The following is a 21,107-nucleotide window of genomic DNA, read 5'->3' on the forward strand; positions in this document are numbered from 1 at the left end:
GTGTGATCCTTTTACATTGAATATTTAAAATACTTAAAAATCAGCTTTGTTCATGTTTTATGAAGAAGGAAACATGAGTTTGTAATGTAGCGACAGAGAAAAACAAATATCACAATAACTTTGACCACATACCTTGATTTTGATATTGCAAAGATATTGTATTGTTGACCATTGGTACTTTCTCAAAACACAGAAAAATGTTTGAGTTATGGACATAATGACAAAGTAAGGAAAGTTTTCCAGCACATCTTCAGCTCTTTTCCATAAAGTGCGACTCCATAAAAACCCCTTTTCTGTCTGCTTTACATCAGCACTTCACTCCTTCAAAACAGACAGAAAGGTAAAGGTCTGCCTTTGTCTCAGAGGCATTAGAGAACAATGTAAACACTAAATCGACCACTGCTGCTTCATCAGATTCTGAGAGACAGCGGGGTCGCGGGGTTAAATGTCTCCCGGTGACTCATTTCTTGACAAGAAGGCCGAGGTTGAAGGGACTCAGCAGCTGTTCATTTGAGAAAAACAGAGGAAGGTTTTGTCAGACAAGAAGGGAGGATGAAACAGATCAAGCTCTATATGGAGGGTGAACTTTGACCTTTTGGGAAAGAGGGTTTGTCCCATCTGACAGGATGTGCTGCATGATGTCGGAATGACTTTAATCTAAAACAGGACGATGAGGGAGTTAAGTTAAAAACAGAATGCTCTGATCCAGGACTGTTTAAAGGAAGTTTTCGTCTACCTCTCTGACTTCTGTGTCTTTCTGCCTCAGTGTCTCTATTTTTCTATTTTCTCTTCTTTATGGTTGGTGCCACTCTTATTTTTCATCAGGACAGGCCGGTGTATGGAGCTTTGCTCAAACAGTCAGACAGAAAGGATGTAAGTCCACAGAGAGAAATGGAAGTGAAAAATGAGAAAACTGTGTTAGAAAAGGAAAAAAAAATGGAGTGATGGAAAAGACGGAGAGATGAAACAAAACAAGAAATATCTATTGTTGCCGTTTACCTGCTGTAGTCCTCACTGCATAATAGGATTACAGTGACCAGGCCTCACACATTTCAGAGCAAACAAATTTTATTTCACAGATAACGTAGCGCGAAATAGAACAAACAAAACCTTGCATGATTTAATACCCACTTTAATACCCACTGACAATTTGTCTGAGAGTGTGAGAGGCTGAGAATGTGTGTATGTGAGAACTATTAAATTATAGCAGGACTAAACTGAGAATATTGTATGGATTGATTATCAACTCCTATTATAAAGAAAGGGGATGAAATGCAAACTGGATTTGTTGTTTAGTGTAGCGGAGTGCTTTGGAGCTTTATCAAAGACTTCGCACACTCAAGTGTTACACACTCAAGTGACGCACTTGTTGCTACACATTTCCTGGGATACTTAAACTGGTGACACCCAGACTGACGACTGCATTAGTTCCAGTAATGTTTTGGAGTAAATCATTTTTGTGGCAATATCTTCTAATGTTGGTTTCTAAAACTTTTTAGATTTCTTTATTTTTAACCAAAACAAATGGGTTGCATAGTGTCTAGGGATTCAGACTCAGACCGTGCTCTCAGTTTGAGGCCGAAAGGAGGTGAAACTATCTGGTATTTAAGAATAAAACCAACACCAGAGGATTTTTTTTTTATTATTATTTTTTACTGCACCTTGATAATCATCTTGTGACCCTTTATTTTTTATCTTGCAACCCAAAAGAAGCGTCCAAGGTACACTCCTGAGTATAGTAAAAGCCTCTATTATTGCATGGCTTGCTGCTACACATTTTGTATAAGAGTCTTCACTGTTTTAAGTCATGAAAGTGTGAATGTGAACACATAAATATAGCATGCCACATGTAACTTTTACTATGTAAGCACTGGCATGACATCTTAATGACTGACGCCAAAATCACACTGCCTATAATGCCTTTTATACTCAGGACAAAAATTAAAATAGAACTCTTTTGTTTTTGCTCCCATTTTTTCACAGGATTAGGTTAAAGATCTAAGACTTTTTTTCAAGCACTCAATAGATACAAATCTCTCAAATTTGAGTCAGACATTTATTAAACAGAGTGTAAGTGAGCACTTTTCCCTTTCCAGCATAATCTATCCATAACAAAATGCCACATATGTTTTGAGGGAGCATGCCAAAAATCATGTCAGAAAAATTGCATACAGCAGCAGCATGGCTGAACACCCCGCAGACAATGCTCATTTCAAAAACAAGAGTGAATCCCAGGTGGGATTAAGAGTTAGCCTGTTTACTTTTGGATATGTAAGTGTTGGCGCAAACTTTTTTTAATTATTCTGACAAAAGTAGTTTGCAGTGTGCCTACAAGCAGTGTAGGGAGGAGCTGCATTTAAACAGTGCACTGTAAAAAGAAACTATTTATTTTGATTTTTTCTAATTATGATCCAATTACTATTCTATAGTTAAAGCTATTTTTGCAGCATATTTCTTTCTAATGTAAATGGAGAAAAAAAAGTTTAATACATTGATTCTGTGTGTGTTTATGTATTCTCTCATCTTTACGGTGCGATTGAAGAAGCTCCTCTGTACTGCTTCATTTCTAAATTAAAACAACCGGGGGAGATCAAAGTGTCTCATTAAGAGGCAGATACAAATCTCACGAAAAGCAGCGATATGTCAGATACTTTTAAGACACGTTGCAGACTGCATGCAGAGTGAGTTTCAGCCTAATTATTTTAGTATATAATTCTTTACCCAAACAACTTTTGATATAATTCTGGTTATTTTCAACATAGATTCATTACTGTCATCCTAATTGTGATCTATGTCCACATGTATCTCTTGCTGTGCGGGTAACGCTGCTCTGCAGATGTATGTCCCTGCGTCTGCCATCTTTACATCATGCCACATCCACCCCTACCTCTTCTGTCCGTCTGACTCCCGCTCACTGTCTTTGTTCTTGTTTAAGATCTACTCTCCCTTTTGTCCATCTGACTCCTTTACCTGCGAGCGATAAGGAGGATTCGCCGTCTCTCAACTCCTTACTTCAATCAACTCCTTTTCGCACTCTGTTTCTTCTCTCACTTTCTTTTTTTTGCCTCTGTTTTATATGAGACTGATTCAAATCATGTTCAGTTACTGACCTCGTGTCGAGATGAGCAGGCGAGGGAGGGGTAGAGAGAGATGGGATGAGGTTGGAATAGAAAGATGGATTATCTTTGCCTTTGTAATTCAACTTTTTATTACATTTGAGTAATATGGCTGGCAGAGAGAAAGCTTCTGACTGAGAAAAATGACCGTGTCAATGTGTGCAAGAGACAAAACCAGTGATAAATTAGATGATTAAATGACATGAACATGTGTCAGTTATGGTGGCTGTAGTCTCATACCAATTTCTGTCTTCATTTTGTATAGGCTTTAAGATCTAAAAAGCCTTTTTAAAGTATTGGTCGGCTTTTTTATATATATAACAATTTTATATATATATATATATATATATATATATATATATATATATGTATATATTTAGTTAGTTTGTTTCAAATGATATAATTATTCTCCTAAAATACATTGCTTGGTGAAAGTCCATTTTCAGCCGAAGGCATGGTACCCATGTGCATGTGTGCACATGATCAGGATGGCACTACCTCCACCTTATTTTTAGCCAGGAAAAAAAAAAAAAAACTGTTTGTTAATGCAAACTTTATGTCAAGGAATGCAATCTCCTGCAAAACCTGCCATTTTCTCTCTGATGAGCTGCTTCTTTCAAGGAATCCATCCATCACTTGATTGAAATATCCTGTTTAAGGTGATTGGTCCCTCTATGCTTCCCAAGACTCTTTTCATTCCCTGTAAAGAAGCCAATCTATATTGTTGCGTGTGCAATAAATTATATAGCTTTAATGTTATTATCAATAACCACTACCCTGCCAGAACCTCTACAATTAAATGCCAGACCCCGATGACTATTTTTGTTGTGTTTATAAATCTCCAGAGTTAACTATAAAACCACTGTTTTATGAATGGAAAAAACTTTCTCAGTTTTTAATTATTTCTCCTTTAATGAATTCCACACCTTTTCTATTTCAGATAGGGTGAATCTACCTTAAACCGTGAAATGTGTCTTTTTGTTACAAATTTGTTGGCTCGAAAAAATGGTTGTTAAAAAGTTGAGTGTTTTTTCCCTCCATATAAAACAGAAGCTGTGGTCAAGAAAAACATGTTTTTACACTAGAAAAAAAGTAGTAGAAAAGTGCTCCAAGAAACTTATAAAACCAGTCTGGCATGACACTCTACCCACTCCACTCTCCTTTTATTGATTGGAGTCTCTGTAAAAGCTGGTTTTAAAAGACACACCAGGAGATGCAACTACTTGTCACACACTCATCCACTGTCCTACCTCGTTCTCAAAGACCATGCATCCATTTTTAGGAAAGTCAGATGGAATAAGGCCAATAGCAAGCATGGGATGCAGTTTATGTGGATCTGTGTGCTTTTCTTTTCTATTTTTTTCCGGTGGATGTTATTCATGCAGCTCATGCATGACACACTCCCTCTTTCTCTCTTGTGGTGTGTGAAATCATAGTCAGTGGTTTGGTTTGATGTTTACAAGGCTTTACAACAGAAGGCTCCCTTGAGGATGAGCACATCTTAAGACTCAAGAAGCCCTCATCGTCAGAGGTCTCCTTCCATCTCCCTGAGTGTCTTTTGACTGTCTTCTCTTTTTTTCTGTCCCCCCACATCTTCTTTCAACTTTTTTTTTTCTCTGTGGGCGTGTCCCCTCAGTGAGGTGCTTTGTGGGGTTAAGTTTTGACTTTATTTTGCTTTCACATACACTCTCACTTCCACATATATGCTGACACTCACGCTCACTGTACAGTCACCTTTCTGAGCAGCAGGCAGTCCTGACAGTTAGATAGATGACTGAGTTTGGGATTCTTGACAGCGTAGAACAACAACCTTGCTCTGGGTCCACAAACACACACCGCAATGACATAACACTTTCAAATAAACAACCCTACCACTAGTGATGTTGGGCAATCCTGCAAAACTCCAGATTATGTACAGTGTCAAAGTTTTTCAAACTCAGTGCCAGTTTCGACCTCTGCGCTCCTACTTTACATTTTTTAATAAAGGTCACACTGGTTTCCTGCATGCAACATTGGCATTGGGTGTAAATTGCGCACTGCAGAAATTTGGAATATGAAGATCGTTTCTAGGGCTGCTGGACTGCTGATATTTGCCATGAAATATAGTGCAGACATTCACCGCGCCCAGAAGATGATTCCTGTTTTGTTTTAGTACCTAAAATAATAAAGAATTCCTAAACTTTAAATTTGGGTGGACACTCCTTCAAGGTCATAAGGTAGAAATTGTTGCTAAAACCAGAAATTAGTCACTTGGCCAATGAAGTCCTTAATCTGCTTGCTCTATGGGCCTGACAATGAAGTTTTACACCTATAAGTCAAACATTTTTGGCTTCAGGCGCTTCTGAGCAATCTTTTTATGGGAATTAACGTGGCTTTTCCTCCAACACTGTATCCAATTCTCTTCATACATCCATGGTTCAACCCTTCCACCGTCTGTAAAAGAACAAGAGGGCACTGGGATCAAGGAACCACTAGGATGTATGTTCTATGTATACAGAGACATAATATAAACGGATGTTTTCCTAAAATAGCTTTTTTTTCCCCCTTTAAGCAAAAAGAAGTGGTTAATTACAAGAACGTGCAGTTTGTATTCATTTCTTATACCAAGTAATATTGTGTCAAGGACAGTTATTCCTCTACTTTTCTCTCATAAATCTTTGGAATTGTGACACAAGAACCTCTGAGTTCTCAAGCCAGTTGTTTACCCATTTGTCAAATCAGCTGTTCTTTGGTTCCGCTCTACAACTTGGCCAAGACATTTAAAGAAACTTTTATGCCGACCACAGCAGAGCAACTGAAACACGACAGCTTACGACTGTACAAAGAGAGATTTGATTGTTCAGAAGAAGAGCTCGCTGCAGCGGCAGCAGGCTTGGCAGAGCATGTTTTCTGAAAACATGCCTCTCATTTGAGGTACAAGAATATGGGAATATTGGAGTGTTAGACATGATTTTGTGCCATCGCTTCCTGTGTCTGCATGTCTTAATAATGTATGATTAAAGAAGACTGGAGTCTCAGCCATCTGCATCAGCCCCCTCGTGCTGCAGTTAATCACAGATTTAGAGAGAATAAACTCACACGGGGCGGCTTGGGTTCTTTCATTATATGCAGACATCTCTGTCTCTGCATGAGAGCAAGATGTTCTCTCATCTTCTCACACTACCTTTCTCTTTTCCTCTTATTCTTTCAGAATCTAGAGTAATCAAACATGACCTTTAGTGTCACATTTTGTTCCTAGGCTTCTGAGCACCAGCAGTGCCCATCTAATGTCATCTGTGGATTAAAGATCTATGTAGGGTATTCCTAAATAAATAAATAAATGTTTAGACTCAGGCAGAGATAATACTGGAATTCTAGATCAACATTAATGACCCTCTACAACTGTGTGGTGGTATACATTTACTGTGTTTAGGACAACAATGGGCATGCACCCCAACAGCGTTCAGGTCAGATCACAGCTTTATAAAAAAGGTAGCAACCAGGTGCCAAATCGTAAGCAGCAGGAATTTGAGGGCCCTGACACACCAAGCTGTTGGTCGGCTATCTTTCAGTGATGGGCCACCGTGTTGCCCAAATCTTTGCAGTGTGCACCATACTGTTGGTTGTTGCAATGTATGTTACATACTGTACACCATGCATATCTCTACATTGTGTTCAATACAGGTTGCCACTTATACATTAATTGTAAATACATCTCGACCTCTCAGGAGTCTTTCATGCAGACTGCAGCAACTCTAATTATGCTCGATCGCAGGTTTTCCTAGTCTGTGTTGTGTTTTTATTCTGCTTCACTTAAACTGTAATCTTTGCCCATTTTGAATTGCCATATTGTATTTTTAGTTGATTTCATTCCTACTTACTTTAACTGATTATTTTCCATTCAGTGTGACCTTAAATGTTCTGATGCATTTTCATGTCGTATGTGAAGCACCTTGAACTGCCTCTGTGTTTGAATGATTTGACAAATAATGCCTTGCCTTCTGCTTCTTTAAAAGCGACAAAGACAGGACTCTTGATTGATACTCTCTCAGTGGTTTCAACACCGCTGTGTGTGCAGAAAATGCTCAGTTGTTGTGGAAAAGTCCACTGGGGCATGCAAGCCTAGTGTGGGTCTGATATTATATATATATATATATATATATATATATATTATTATTTTATAGGGGGGGGGGGGGGGGGCATTTTGCATTTGTGTGAAGCAGAGTCAGTTTCCTGGATATTCTATCCCAAGGTGATGTAACATCCATGTTGTTTTTTTTGGGCTGGTGCATAGTTAAAAATATATTTTTTTATTCAGCAGTAGCAGAGTGGTGAAGTGAAATCAAACATTTACCAAGAGGCTGGGTTCAAGTGTCAGCAAGCTGGTGCTTGAACAAGATGCTGAATCTACACACAAATCAGGGCAAATGCTTGAAGTACACGAGTCAACATTACGGCGGTGGCAAACCCTCTTCAGTATGTATGCATACATGGCTTTGATCACAAGCTGTCCTAAGAAGAGGGGACAATTTTCTCATTTCTTCTTGAGTTCTTATGTAACATTACTTTTGACAACAATATCTAGCAGTTCAGGTACAACCTGTGCAGCTCTCAGCCGCTCCAACAGTAGTGGTAAACTTCAACTTTGGAGGGAAAAAACGATGGTAAAACAAGTAACATCTGCTATGCTTGCACTGCTTTGCTACCATAGCCGACATTAGAGGGCTAACGTTAATCTCCTGGGGCTGAGTGAACCCAATCAACTAACTTGGTGTTATTGTGAAATATAAGGTTAGTCACTCTAACGAGGGCGACCTTATTACCACAAAGTAAACATCATTCGGTCAGCAGCACAAACAGAAAACGGACAATGATGTGCAGTGTTTTGGTTTAGTTAATTTCTTTTGCTGTTGCCAAAAAGTTGATTAAAAAAAGATGAATATAGACTCAGTAGATGAGTGTGACTCAATATGGTCACCCTTCTTAGCAATCATGTCCTAAAGTCAACAGATGGAATACTTACCAAATTAAAACTTTTTACTTTAATAAAGCATGCATTTAGACACATGCACATCTATCCACTAGCTCCAGTAAGATTGCAAGTTTACGATATGTAAAACTAAACCTCCTTTTTGTTAATTGTCTTTTTAAATTTAAATACTAATTTATTTATTCATTTTTTGTTTGTTTATTTATTTTTAGTCGCTGTTATTGTTGTTATTGCTCTTTTTGCTCTTTTTGCTCTTTTTGCTTTTGTTGCGGTTGTTTGGTCCTTTTTTTGCTAATTTACTTGCTGGCTTTTTGATATTGCTTGATGGGTTGCAGACGGTACAATTTTACTTTGATCAATTTTAAATACATACTCATTTGCATTAATCATCTACAGTAACCAATCATCAGTTCACATGATGGCTCATTAAAATGTAACACCTGTAGCCCTAGCCCTAGTTTTTTTTTTTTCCAAACCAGGAAAACTTGGCCATTAATTGGCAGACAGTCAGTAATGTCTACTTTTTATACCAAAGCTTGTCATCAATTATCTGAGTTTATTTTTATTTTTATTTTTTTGCTGCTGTCACTGTTAGCAGGAAGAAACAGACACTAGCTATGTTCAAAACCGTTCCCTATAACAGAAACAGTGAACTATAGTGTGTTGACCGTTTTGTAGTATTGTTCCAATTCTCAGCGGTTAATTTCATCCACAATATCGAGAACTATAAAATACCCACAATGCACAGCAAATGGTACCCTACATTTTACTCCCGTATACCACAATGCAATGTGGTCGTGTATTTCTGAGAACAGTGAGTAAGTGAGTGAATGAGTGAATGGTTTCAAACACAGCTACTAAGTCACTACTACTTGCCACTGCCGTAATGATGGCTCTGCTAAATGACCGAACACAGAAAGCGGTCACCAGATTTGTCAATAGTAGCTGCAGGGGTGATACTCTGTAGCTGACCCGGGGCTGTGACTGCCCTGTGGACTGGAAGAGATGCTGAAAAGAGGTGGAAATTTCACAACAGGGATCAATATTGCCTGATATAATTACTTTTTTCTTTACACCCTGCCAAAATGTTAAGTATGCTGACATATTCAGTCTCTGAAAAGTGGCCCATGTGGCTTTTGAACCTTAAAGTGCTTTATACCTAAAACCTCCAGCTCAGCATAACCTGGCCCAGAATCCCAATGCCATTGACCCACACCACTCACATACAACATGACACTGTATCAGGCTGAACCTTTGATGCAGCGTAGACCTCAAAATCAGCAGTTTCTTAACATCTTTCAATATCACAACTGCCACATTTTGATCCATCGTTAATTTTTTTTTCACATCTTTTTACCCTTTTAATCTCTGGATATTTAATATTTCTCAATCATAAACCTGCCCTCATCCACCTTTATTGGTGAGCCAGGTTTCAACCGCCTGGCGTAAGCACAGGAACTAAAAGCACATCATCACAAAGACAGTTAATTCAGTTTTATTAGTTAATGAAAAGAGGCCTGTCTTCCTGACATTTATCAGGGCATTAAAATAAAAGATGGCATGTACAGTATTAACACAGAGAGATGTAATATTAAGTCAGAGCTCAAACACTAGACTTACAGTAAACAATATATTCTTTGCCTTCTTTTACATTATCAAACTCAAGAATTGTCTTTTTGTCTCATAATCCAGGATGACACTTGGGGTATCTGTATTTTGTAAACTTTCTCCTTTCTGTTAAGGAAAGTCATGAATGAGAAGGCAAATATCAACTGTCAGAGAGCTTTTTGAGAACTGAAGTCTGTTTTTTAAGTTAATGGAATCTTGTGTTGTCAGTCGAGACATATTGTTAACATATCACATTACATTACATTTAATTTTTTTAGAAACTGGCTGTCACAGAGGGAAAAGCACAGAGCCATCGTTAATGTTATTAGTGACGCCTACACTTTTTTTTAACCATGAAGAGTTGAAATGTCTGCTATAAAAATTTTTTTAAAAAGACCTATGGATATCACAGACAGTCCATTAGTTCTTTCTTCCATTTCACCCCAACTGTTATCCCTAAATGCAGAGCAGAAAATCTATTTGTGATTTTTTTTTAATTTACCTTCACACTTGTATGATTAATTTAGCAATCCAATCCAGCGTTTGTTTTTGTCTCAGCAGTGTGTGATGACTAATATGTGTGTGTGTATATGTGAATCATTTGGAAAGCATAGTGCGACCAACATACAATATTGGATAACATTAGACATACTTTGTCATAACAGGAAAAGAGCAGGTGTTACTAATAATTTTAATTATAGCCGTGTTCTACTTAGGTGTCCCAGTAAGCCAGAAGCAGCATGCCAAAATTTTCAAGGGTTTAGGAACTAGAAAACCTATATGGAAACAGCCATTATGAAAGTTATCAATTGAACATGTGCCTTTTCTTTCCATGACACGTCAAAATACCTGGTGTGGAAAATATCTTTTGCTGATTCATTTTGTGTTGTGGAATTACAGGGATTTATGTTGTAATTAGTGTCTTTGAAGAAATGTATATAAACTGTTGTATTTAGACAACAAGCTCTCACATAACCCAAATGTTCATATGTGCGAAGAGACACAGTATCCAGACAGTAAACATGAACAGGTGTCAGACCCTCTTAGCAGCTTGGAGATGCTTAAAGTCCTTGAAATGCCTGTGATGACTCTTAAACTCTGTTTAATGTTTCCCTTTTAGGACTGGCTGAGTAAGTTTGGCTACCTCCCGCCCCCTGACCCAGTGACTGGTCAGCTACAGACCAAGGAGGCCCTGACCAAGGCCATCAAAGCCATGCAGAAGTACGGAGGGCTTAAGGAGACCGGAGTCTTAGGTATGTGGCTTTGTGTGATTGTGTTGAAAGGAGAGGATTATGTGAGAGTTGACACGTTGGATGGATGGAGGCACTCTGTGTGTGTTTACTTTGTTCATTACAGTATGTTAGAGGGAGAGAATGAAGACAATATATGATTTACTGTACAATATAATGCAACCTAATATAGCTTACATCTTCTGGTCTATTGGTCAAAGGATTTGTAGATTTGTCCTACCAAATTTTCATTGGTTGGGCAATCACTGGTGTTATTTTCTTTGGCCATGTGTTGACCAAAGATGTTTTTTTTTTTTTTTATCGAGCTGAAAATGCCAGGAGCTCTCCTGAAAACAGTGTCAAAGTTTGCAGTTGAGGTGCTTTGGTTGTGTCTGGTTGCTGTGATAAAGAATATCAGTGAAAGTAAAAATGTCGGCACAAGTGAAGGCTGAAGCATGTATGGAGAGAGGATGGACTTGCCGGTATATGTGGCCAGCAATATTATTTTTCTTCCATTAATCTTCTCTTCCATTGTTGTTGTTTTTTAGCACATGATCTGACAGTTGACCGTTATGGTATTTGTTCCGGCCCTTCTTAACGATTTTAAGGTTCTTTTACTTATCTGTAGAGCTCTTAATGGTTTGGGACCAGCCTACAATGCAGACTCTGTCATTTTATAATCCTTCACGAGCTCTCAGATTTTTTGCTGCTGAGTTTTTAAATACCCATTATTATACACAAGAAAATAGGTTTAGGTTTTGTTAACCATGCTCCAAAATTATGGAATACTTTTCCAAAGCTGGCATAACAGACATTTTAAGCCAAACCACTTCTTTTTTTTTTCTCGAAACCTAACCACACACTTATGTTGCCTAAACCAAAGGAAGTAAACCAGGAAATTCTTATTCTTATTTTATTTTGTTTACCTACATTCTAAATTTTACTTTTACAAAGAGACTGTATGCATTTAACAACATAAAGTGTACAAAATTGAAGTTTTGAAAAGACATAATGCATGTGACATGCAGAAAATTGATATGCCACCCCTGAGCATGCAATACTGACGCTGCTTGGTACCAAAAGCATTAACACTTGATGCTTAGGGTCACTGACTAACAATCAGTACCTGATGAGTTGGAAGTGAGAATGTGTTGGCTCAGCACCTCGTCACACTTCTGCTGTGTAGCATGGTGTAAATTTGCAGCGCGCCCAAGTCCCATTTCAATGCTGGTCTCAGAAAAAAACATATTTTACGGACACACGATGGTAACAGGTAGAGTACACTGCGGCCAATTTAGTTAGAAAAATAACGTACAGTTTTTCTCTCTTGATTGACACATTGATTACTTGAAGAGTAAGAATTTCAGTCCACTAAGATTTCTCTGGTTGATAACAGCCTCACAATTCAAGCAAAACAAAAACAACGTGAGGCTTTAGAAAGTGAGTTGAGTCAATCATTCTGACACAACAAGCATTGAACATTAGAGAGGTGAAATGTATTTCAGCTTTTTTGTATTGGATTGCATTGGATTGCACAGAAGTCTACACACCATGAGACATCTTGTAAACATAAATCATACTTGCTGTCTCCCTCACACACACAAACTCACACAGTAGAATGACAGTACTGCATACTATGTGATGGATAGTGGTGGTATGTGTGAAACAGAATAACAGTATATTGATTGGTATACCCTCTTCTGTTCTCGTGAACGCACCGTGTCTCACACTTACAGTACATATTTTCAGCCTCACACACCACAACTCTGCTGCACACACAATGTCATTCGTTACCATACACACCACTACTCCGTCTCACATACACAACTGCAGAGAGTAGAAAGCATGATACTGTGTGTGAATGGTTTTAACAAAGTACAGTGGCGTGTGTGTGTGTGTGTGTGTGTGTGTGGGAGCAAGTATAATTTATGGCCCCAGCGAGAGAGAATGTGATTGTCCATGTGAGAGGGTATCATGCAAAGCATCTTATGATTTATGGCCTAAACAGACAGACTTATAACCACCTGTACATGTGCATATGTAAGCACAACAACACATACAGAATGAGTTACAGCTACTGAAACAGTCATTAGCAAACAGATGTTGAACCAAAGAGGTGGATGTCCACTTTATATATTCTTTGCATGTGTTAAGTAATTTAGTTTTCCCACTGGTAAAATGGTTACATTTACGGTGTTATTTTGATATTAGGCTTGATTAATGTACCTTAATATATCTGTATCACGTCTACCTCTCCTTTCCTCTTTAGACCAAGCCACACTGGGTCTAATGAAAACACCCAGGTGTTCTCTGCCAGATGTTTCTGAGATGGAGGTGACAATGGGCCGCAGGAAACGAGGCTTGAACCCTCAAAACAAATGGAGTAAGAGGCATCTATCCTGGAGGTAGGAATACATGAAAAACACTCTGTTAGACACTAGAAGGTTATACCCAAGCAGCAACCTCAGAGGCTGAAGACTGAAGCCAAGGCACAAGTGCCAAAAATGGTAGTTTCTCATATGGTCACTAGAGGTTGTCCCCAGTATGGCCAAAAGGAAGCCAGTCCTCATAGACACCCATGTTAAAATGCCTAACTTTACAGCCTGGCACTTCAAACGCTTTTGGTCTCTATAGATAATTTCCCCATTTAGGCTCAAAGTTATGCGTTCTGCTAGTCTGAAAGGAACAAAACACTAAAATTATGGATACAGTCACTTGTGTCACTGTGTCAGTGTTTGTGTTTGTGTTGTCAGTCAGATGAGACCAGTTTATCTCAGCCTAACACAATTCTGTTCACTCCAACTCAGTACATCACATTAGTGTTATACATGGAGCTAGAAATCATAAACCATCACATTTTCACAATTTTCTCCTCCATCTGTGCACCCTTTGGTGGATTAGATTAGGTGACTCTTCCTCAAGGCACACATCTTCTGGTTTCTATATCAATTTTGGCATGAAATGCATGGAATGTTTTTTTTTTAGACTGACAGTAATTGCATCTCCAGGTCTATCCAGCTCTACTCAGACAACATTTGTATGATTCCTTAAGAGATAAAAGGCTTCGTCACAGAGTCGTTCTGCAGTTTTTTACTGTACATGATAAAATAATATGGTCATGTTAAGTGCAGCTGAACCATCTGTCAGAAATACAGCTTAGTGTTAGACAGCAGAGGGACAGGCAGTGAAACATATGGTTGGCCTGTGCTGATTCACATACGGTATTACGAGTGATTCAGCAAGGCACCAAGGGGATGATCTCAGCTGGTGTGTCAGCTAGTCTGTGTAACATGTGCGCACCCAAAACACAACAACCGACACATTAACACAGTTGATACAAACGCACATGCAGAAAAATACCTGACTGTTCCAACACTCACGATACAAATACACCAACACTTTCACATGAGGTTGGGTTTCCCATATTCTCACTCTCTCTGCTGGTGAGAGATGTTTGTGAAGGGTCACTGCTTCTCAGTCAGTCAGCCATCACACACAAGTCATAACAGACTTACCACAACTTTTGATAAAATCTTCCCACTTCTGTCTTAACCTATTCCTGACCACTGAACTCCCAGACTTCAGCCAACAGTGTTGATGTTGATTAGAGGAGTCCGTCTTGAACATATTTAATGGTGTGACAGAACATTTATTATCTAATTAACTAATTGAAATCATGTATGGTAGAGTCAATGCTAGTATGTACCTTATTGCACATGCACACTTTGACTTGAGTACTTTGCATTTAGTGCTAATTTTAAATGACATTTACATACTACCTGTCACCTTGATTATAATTTCTAAAACCTGTATTAGTCTGAGTGAAAAAAATACCTTGTCTAAATGTAATGACTAAAAGTTGACCAAAATGTTGTGAATTTTCCTTGACTAAAACATTGTGAGTTTTCATTGACTTAAACTAGACAATGATGACTATTAACTATGAAGGATAAAAATGACTAAAATGTGATTAAAACTACTAAGCATTTTCGTCTAAAGACTAAGACTAAATCTAAAGTTGCTGTCAACATAAACACTGGACTAGGAAAATGATTCTTGGGAGAGAAAAAAATGTGTGTACAGGTTCAGCTTCACAGAGCCTCAAACATGGCTGTAGACTTTTAGTCTTGATGGAAATCAAGTGACAGTTGACTTGTGCTTTGCAGTACATTTTAGCCACAGACGTCTTCTCGCACAGTGACAGTTGTTCAGTTGCCCCCTCATAGTTCATCCAAGCACCAAGCAGAGCTCATTTTGCTTGCCTTGGATTTAATTGCTCAGCCAGTTTATTGGAGTTGAAAAACGTATAATTAAAACATTCTTAAAGTTGCTAAATGTTATGATTAAACTCTTGGCAAGTTAACAGTGGCAGAATGTATACTTTTAGACATTTAAATTAGACATTTTGGCAAAAATATAAACAGTATCCTGAAAAAAAAGAACAATAAGAAATCTAGATTGAAGTTGATTTTGTGCATTTAATGCTGCTCTTCACAGTGGACTGTCATCTTTGTTTGTTTTATTCTTCTTCCCTCAGTTAATGCGAGTGCTAAGACATTTTTTCATAAGTATAAGTGGTTAAATTGCTTTAGTTCAGATGAGGAGCAGGGTGTTTACCGCTGACAGGTGAGCACAGCATCTCAGCTCAGTGGGGTGTTGCTTTGCCAGGAGCTGCAGTGTGTACCTGACAGCAGGAACGCTCTAAAACAGACAGGTAGGCTCTGAAAGTCTTGGCTATGCTTTCAGAATATGTGATGCTGAGAAAGTAAATTTGGTTCACAGCACTGAGAATACATGTGAAGTAAAGTTAGCAGTAATCTATTTGGTAGATAAGTATTTATGTACCTGAGAAAAGCCTTTATTTCAGTCATTCCTGCCCAAGTTAACGAGAGTGAACACACTGTCCATGTGGGCCAAAGCAGCCTGCAGAGGAATGATGACCTGAGGAGGCTAATAGATCTAAGGTAGGAAAGAAGAACAGCAAAATGAAGCGAGATGCGGAGGAAAAGCAGGACATCAGGGCACTGGAGGATTGAAGAAACGGGTCGATAAGCTGGAACGATGGGATGGCTCTGGGAGCAGGAGGAAGTGAGGGGGCTGCGGTAGTTACTGTGAAAGCAGGACATAAAATAAAGTAGAGCTTGGACTGAGAGAAAATGGTGAAGATGATGAGGCAGGAGGATGAAGACAAGTTGTATAATGTTGAGTTCAGCTCCTTTCTAGGAGAAATAAAAACATAAAAGAGATGTATCTGTCGGCTTTGTAACTGATCCAGAGAAATGTTTGAGATCTAAAAATCCTATTTTTACAGTCTTTATATTCTGAGAGAAGGAAACTTTAAAAGAAGTTTCTGTGTTTGCCAGATTCAATGTGAAAGGCACCAAGAAAAGCACAAATACCGTATTAAAAAATATGCTTCACTGTTTAGTATATATGAATAGTTTGTTATTACTAGTATTTTTTAATCATTGTCATTCATTTGTAACGACGAGAGGTGCATCTCAACTTTATCACTAGACAGAGCACAATACTTTTTTTGTGACTTTTTATAATACTTGCAAAAACAATGACATTCCCATTTTATTCACTTCCAGTTTGTGTTTATTGCAGCCCAGTCGCCAGTATAAATGCTGGCACTGTACATTTCTGAAAACCACAGAAACATTAAATTTGTATGTTATTTTTTGGCAGATTTGTTTAAAACAAAAGCAGCACTTTGGTTAACACTTTTGGCTTTAAGTGCCCACTGTTGTAAGCACTATCTCTGCAGGAAATGCAGCAATGTCTTGATTAAAAAAGAACTCTTTTTGTGGCACAATCCCAGATGAAAACACAGTGATAGGTCCATAAAAAAAAAACATTTGGTGCTTAAAAAGCCCCTGAAAATGCAGTAATAACCCGCTAAAAACAGGTATTATTATATCATTTGTCCCAAACATTGGTTTTCAGCTTGGCAGGCATCTCGTCAAAGTGTCATGCCATCCAGCATTCCCTCCACTTCTCAATAATAAATTCTGCTCGTATCCAACATCAATTTAGAAACATTAATATGATACTGGAGTTATACCCCACACACACACATGCTAACTAGATATGTTTTTTTCTGAATGCAGGATGTATATTATGTGTCTGTGTTTGTCGGAGGGGTATGTGGTTGCATATTGTACAGTCTTTTTGAGGACTGCTGGTGGGCGACGTTACAGGTGGTTTTTTTTGTTTTTTTTATTTGTTTTTATGTCATTCTGTTGATTGTTTAGAGTTTGTGGATGCAAGACAAATTTCTGTGAAAATGAACTATAAAGTGTCATTTTATCTTACCTTTTCTTACCTTACTTATGAAACATACAAATGTAACATATCTGTGGTCTGCAGAAACGTCTAAAGCCAACATTTTCTTCTAGTCACAGGGCTGGTCTAGGGCTAAAAGCAAATGGTGGCATGCTGACATGCTAAGCTGGTGAACATTGAAAACGAATACCTGCTTAACATCACCAAGCATTGTAATCGTGACCATGTTGGCATCCTGAATCTGATAATAGCATTTAGTTCAAAGCACCAGTGTTTCTCAGTAAAGCCTCACAGAGCCATCTATCAGCTACTGTGGCTGACAGAATCTTGAGAGAGGTTCATTGGCAATGTTGTTTATTTATTTATTTATTTAAAATATATGAGTGCCGTGCATCAACAGTGTAATTGCAAGAAAAGTCACCCTGGTTTCCAATTACTTTAACTTTGTGCCCTGCTATATAAAGGATTTTTTTTTTTCCTTCACTGGAATTGACTATTGACACTAGACGTAATCTCGCAACCCTTATTTGGCATCTATAAAGCCTCTGCAGAACCAGTCAGCTACACTGGAAGAAATGTCTGTATCTCTGGATGTCCTAAAATGTTGTCTGTTTCCTCTAGGAAACAGCCAACATTCAGTGTAGCAAGCAGATATCAGAGCCAAGACTTCCTCTTTCGTGTGCTGCTCATTTCAGCTAATCTTTCTAAACAGATATCTATAAACAGATATGTGTATCTAACAGATATATAGGTTCCAAGATAGCATTTTAGCCAGTGCCTTCTGACTCTTTTGCTTTCCACATGGACTTTTAAGTCAATGCTTCCTGCACTACAAATGGTGTACAAAGGGAAATCTGAACACTGCAAATACCACAATCTTGTCTCATTGCCTACAGATTTTGCACATATATGCAGATATCTGTTTAAAGAGATAACATTGGGCATAAATCATGAGGTGCAGAATCATCCAATATAAATGCATTTCTCTGACTGGTTCATCCTCACTGGTTTGCAGCAGCACAGATCAGGCTGCGAGAAGGATGAGTTCAGAGGGATGAATCACTTGTCACCGGGGGCTGGATGGTTATGGCTTATTGATATCAAATTACCTGGTGACTTTGTCCCTGTGGCATTGCCTTGTTGAAATAATCCCCCACATCCACCCACTGGAAGCTTTCAGTCAGAGATACAGACATTTCTTCGGGGTCACGATATGATTGCAACGGGGCTCCCGTAAGGTCTCAGCTGACCTGGAAAACCGAGTGGCAGCAATCCAGCCTCGCAATGCACCGAAACTGCTGTACAGAGTCGACATCTGCTTCAGGGGACCCAGCATGCACACTGCTCTGAGGAGGTCTGCTGTTTTATGACTGGAACTTTTTGCTTTTTTCTCATCACTCGCCCTCTCACTCCCTGCTTCTCTCCATCCTGCTACTGCCAATCCGCTACTGCCCATCACTCGCCTTACAGTACCTTGAGCTTGGACCCCTTTGTCCTTGTGAAATAAGGGAGCCTTCTACTTGCAGCTTTCACATTTATGCGCTAAGAAGTTTTACTGGAAATTTGAGATATACAGTACAGACCTTGTGTCTTCTGTAGATTTCTTTTCAGCCTGCAGCTCTTGCCATTGAACAGATGGTAAAATTATTGTGCTTTTATTATAAACACTTGTGGAATATTTGTTGATGTCAGATTCAGTCACATTTTGAGAGGTTGCCATATGGTGTGATTTATCAGTAAAACAGCATAAAGCATTGATATTCTATCCAGAGCCGTAGCCTTGGGAGAGTTTGGATGTAATTTAATGAAAGCATTCTTTTTTTTAACCAAGTTTTTGGTTCAATATGGAGAATGTGTGGTTCCATGCTTGCTTCTTTAGTAAATGGATATTTACTGTAATATTCTGGTGCGTAGCTAATCTGTGAGGTAGAAAATCACCACCTACACACTCGTCCACTCAGAGACATCCACTGTACACGCAGTCTTTCACCTTTTGCATTCTATTGTATCCTGTTCCTTTATTCACCGCCAAGGTCTCTGAATTGTTGACACTACACAGCGAACATTAATATTCATCTGCAAGCAACAGATGAAGTATTGAGGAACCTTAACATCAGCTTAAAAGTTAATCAACAGGGAGAAGAACTACCTAGACTATTGAATAGGTATATTCACATAGGACTGTAAACCTTGAGGTGTTAGTTGGAATATACAGAAACACTCAAATACAGTAAACTCCTCTCTATTGACTGTATCATAACAACAGCATAGTATAAGTTGTAGAACCACTGAGTTGAATGACATGTGGTGTACAGTATAAGAAAACGGATATATACCTGATATGCTCCAGTAAATGTCTGTTACAAGAAGTGTCAATACATGTTCTCGTGATCTGGTCTTTGTAGCACATATGCATCATGTATTCAAAAAATTAAGAATGAAGTTTTATATAGTTTCAAAAGCATGCAAGAAATAAAATATACTGATTCCTTCTTTACAATGGCAACAGATTCCCCTTCCATTTACATACCAGAATGCCAACTCTGTCCAAATCTGATTTTTTACCATGGAGCAGCTAGCATATTAGGCAGCATGGTGAGTAGATTCACCAGTTTTCTGTAAATCAGTTTTCATAAAATCAACCAATATGCCATGAAAGTTTCAATAAATGTCCTAATCAGGCAGAAAAAGTGTTTTTTAGCAACTCACTTAGACCACTTGGACACAGGTCAGTCTGCTTTGCAGTCTGTTCTACCAAAATGCCTCTTTCTATGCCTATTTCTGGGGTTGGGAAAGAGTACTTTGAAATGTAATCAGTTACTTAGTGCAAATTACATGGCAATTTTTGTAATTTCTCATGCTATCCACTGGATTACAAAAATAATTTTTACAAATCTGAATACTCTTTGATAACTTTTGGATTACCTAAACATCAAATTGCACCTTCCACAAAGAAATGGATGTGGCCACAAAATTTGAGCTCTATGTACAGGTCAAATCAATCACCCATGTTAATTAATGCAATGAAGTGAAGTATATTTTAAAGACATAATCAAAAATGTAATCATTAATCCTTGACAATGTAAGTATAATCTTATCACATTTTTTTTCAAATTTAATCTGGATTGATCGTAATTACTTACTATTCTAATCTGATTATGTAATCCCAATTACATGTAATCTGTTACTACCCAGCTCTGTTGATTGTCAGTTGCACAGCTCCATGTGCCCAATAGCACAGTTAAACATTCTGCCACAAGAGGGCTCTTGGACAACAGTCAGAGGCCTGCCCAACATAGACAAGGTCTTAAACCATCAGATTTGACAGAAAAAAAACTGAATGTTGTAAGTGAGCTGTTAAGAAAATGCATCATATATATTGATACAGTATTGGCAAGACTTATTTCCCTCCTTGTTACATGTGTGTACCAGAGTTACTTGCACAGATGGTTTAATGGACAAAAAAAGAAAGTTTTACACCTTTTCAGATCAGATATACATGAACAACTGAGAAAAAGATTCAAACTCCTACAGCCATTTTATTTACATGACAACTAGAATGTTTATTAGGTTAACTTAATTTAGTCATACTTGCCCATATTTATGTCATTACATCCATCATCTTGGCTGTGCATCTCAGTCAAGCCCATCATTCCCTTCCCAACATGAACTATTGCTTCAGCATCCTAAATTTTTGGATAGGCATAGACTATAAATAATGCATGAAAAATGCATTGCAAAGCACTGCCCTCCTCTTTCTAAGTTCAAGGTAAAAACATTTATCTCCAAATCCTGTGTTTAGATCCAGTAAATAGCATTCAATCTCATACAACTCGATAAATTCAAGACTTTATTTTTAAACCAGGGAAATTAATACGTTCAAAAATCCAATTTCAC

General features: G+C 38.2%; 1 protein-coding gene across 1 annotated transcript in view; it reads left to right on the forward strand.

Annotated features, from left to right (window-relative positions):
• mmp17a (matrix metallopeptidase 17a) overlaps window positions 1-21,107 on the forward strand; it is a 93,781-nt gene that overhangs the window by 41,747 nt on the left and 30,927 nt on the right. The window contains exons 2-3 of the mRNA XM_042509487.1: window positions 10,814-10,946; window positions 13,192-13,327. Of these exons, the coding sequence (XP_042365421.1) occupies window positions 10,814-10,946; window positions 13,192-13,327 (269 nt within the window). The remainder of the gene's footprint in view (window positions 1-10,813; window positions 10,947-13,191; window positions 13,328-21,107) is intronic.

The sequence above is a fragment of the Plectropomus leopardus genome, chromosome 20 (genome assembly GCF_008729295.1).
Source record: "Plectropomus leopardus isolate mb chromosome 20, YSFRI_Pleo_2.0, whole genome shotgun sequence".
Taxonomy (NCBI): domain Eukaryota; kingdom Metazoa; phylum Chordata; class Actinopteri; order Perciformes; family Serranidae; genus Plectropomus; species Plectropomus leopardus.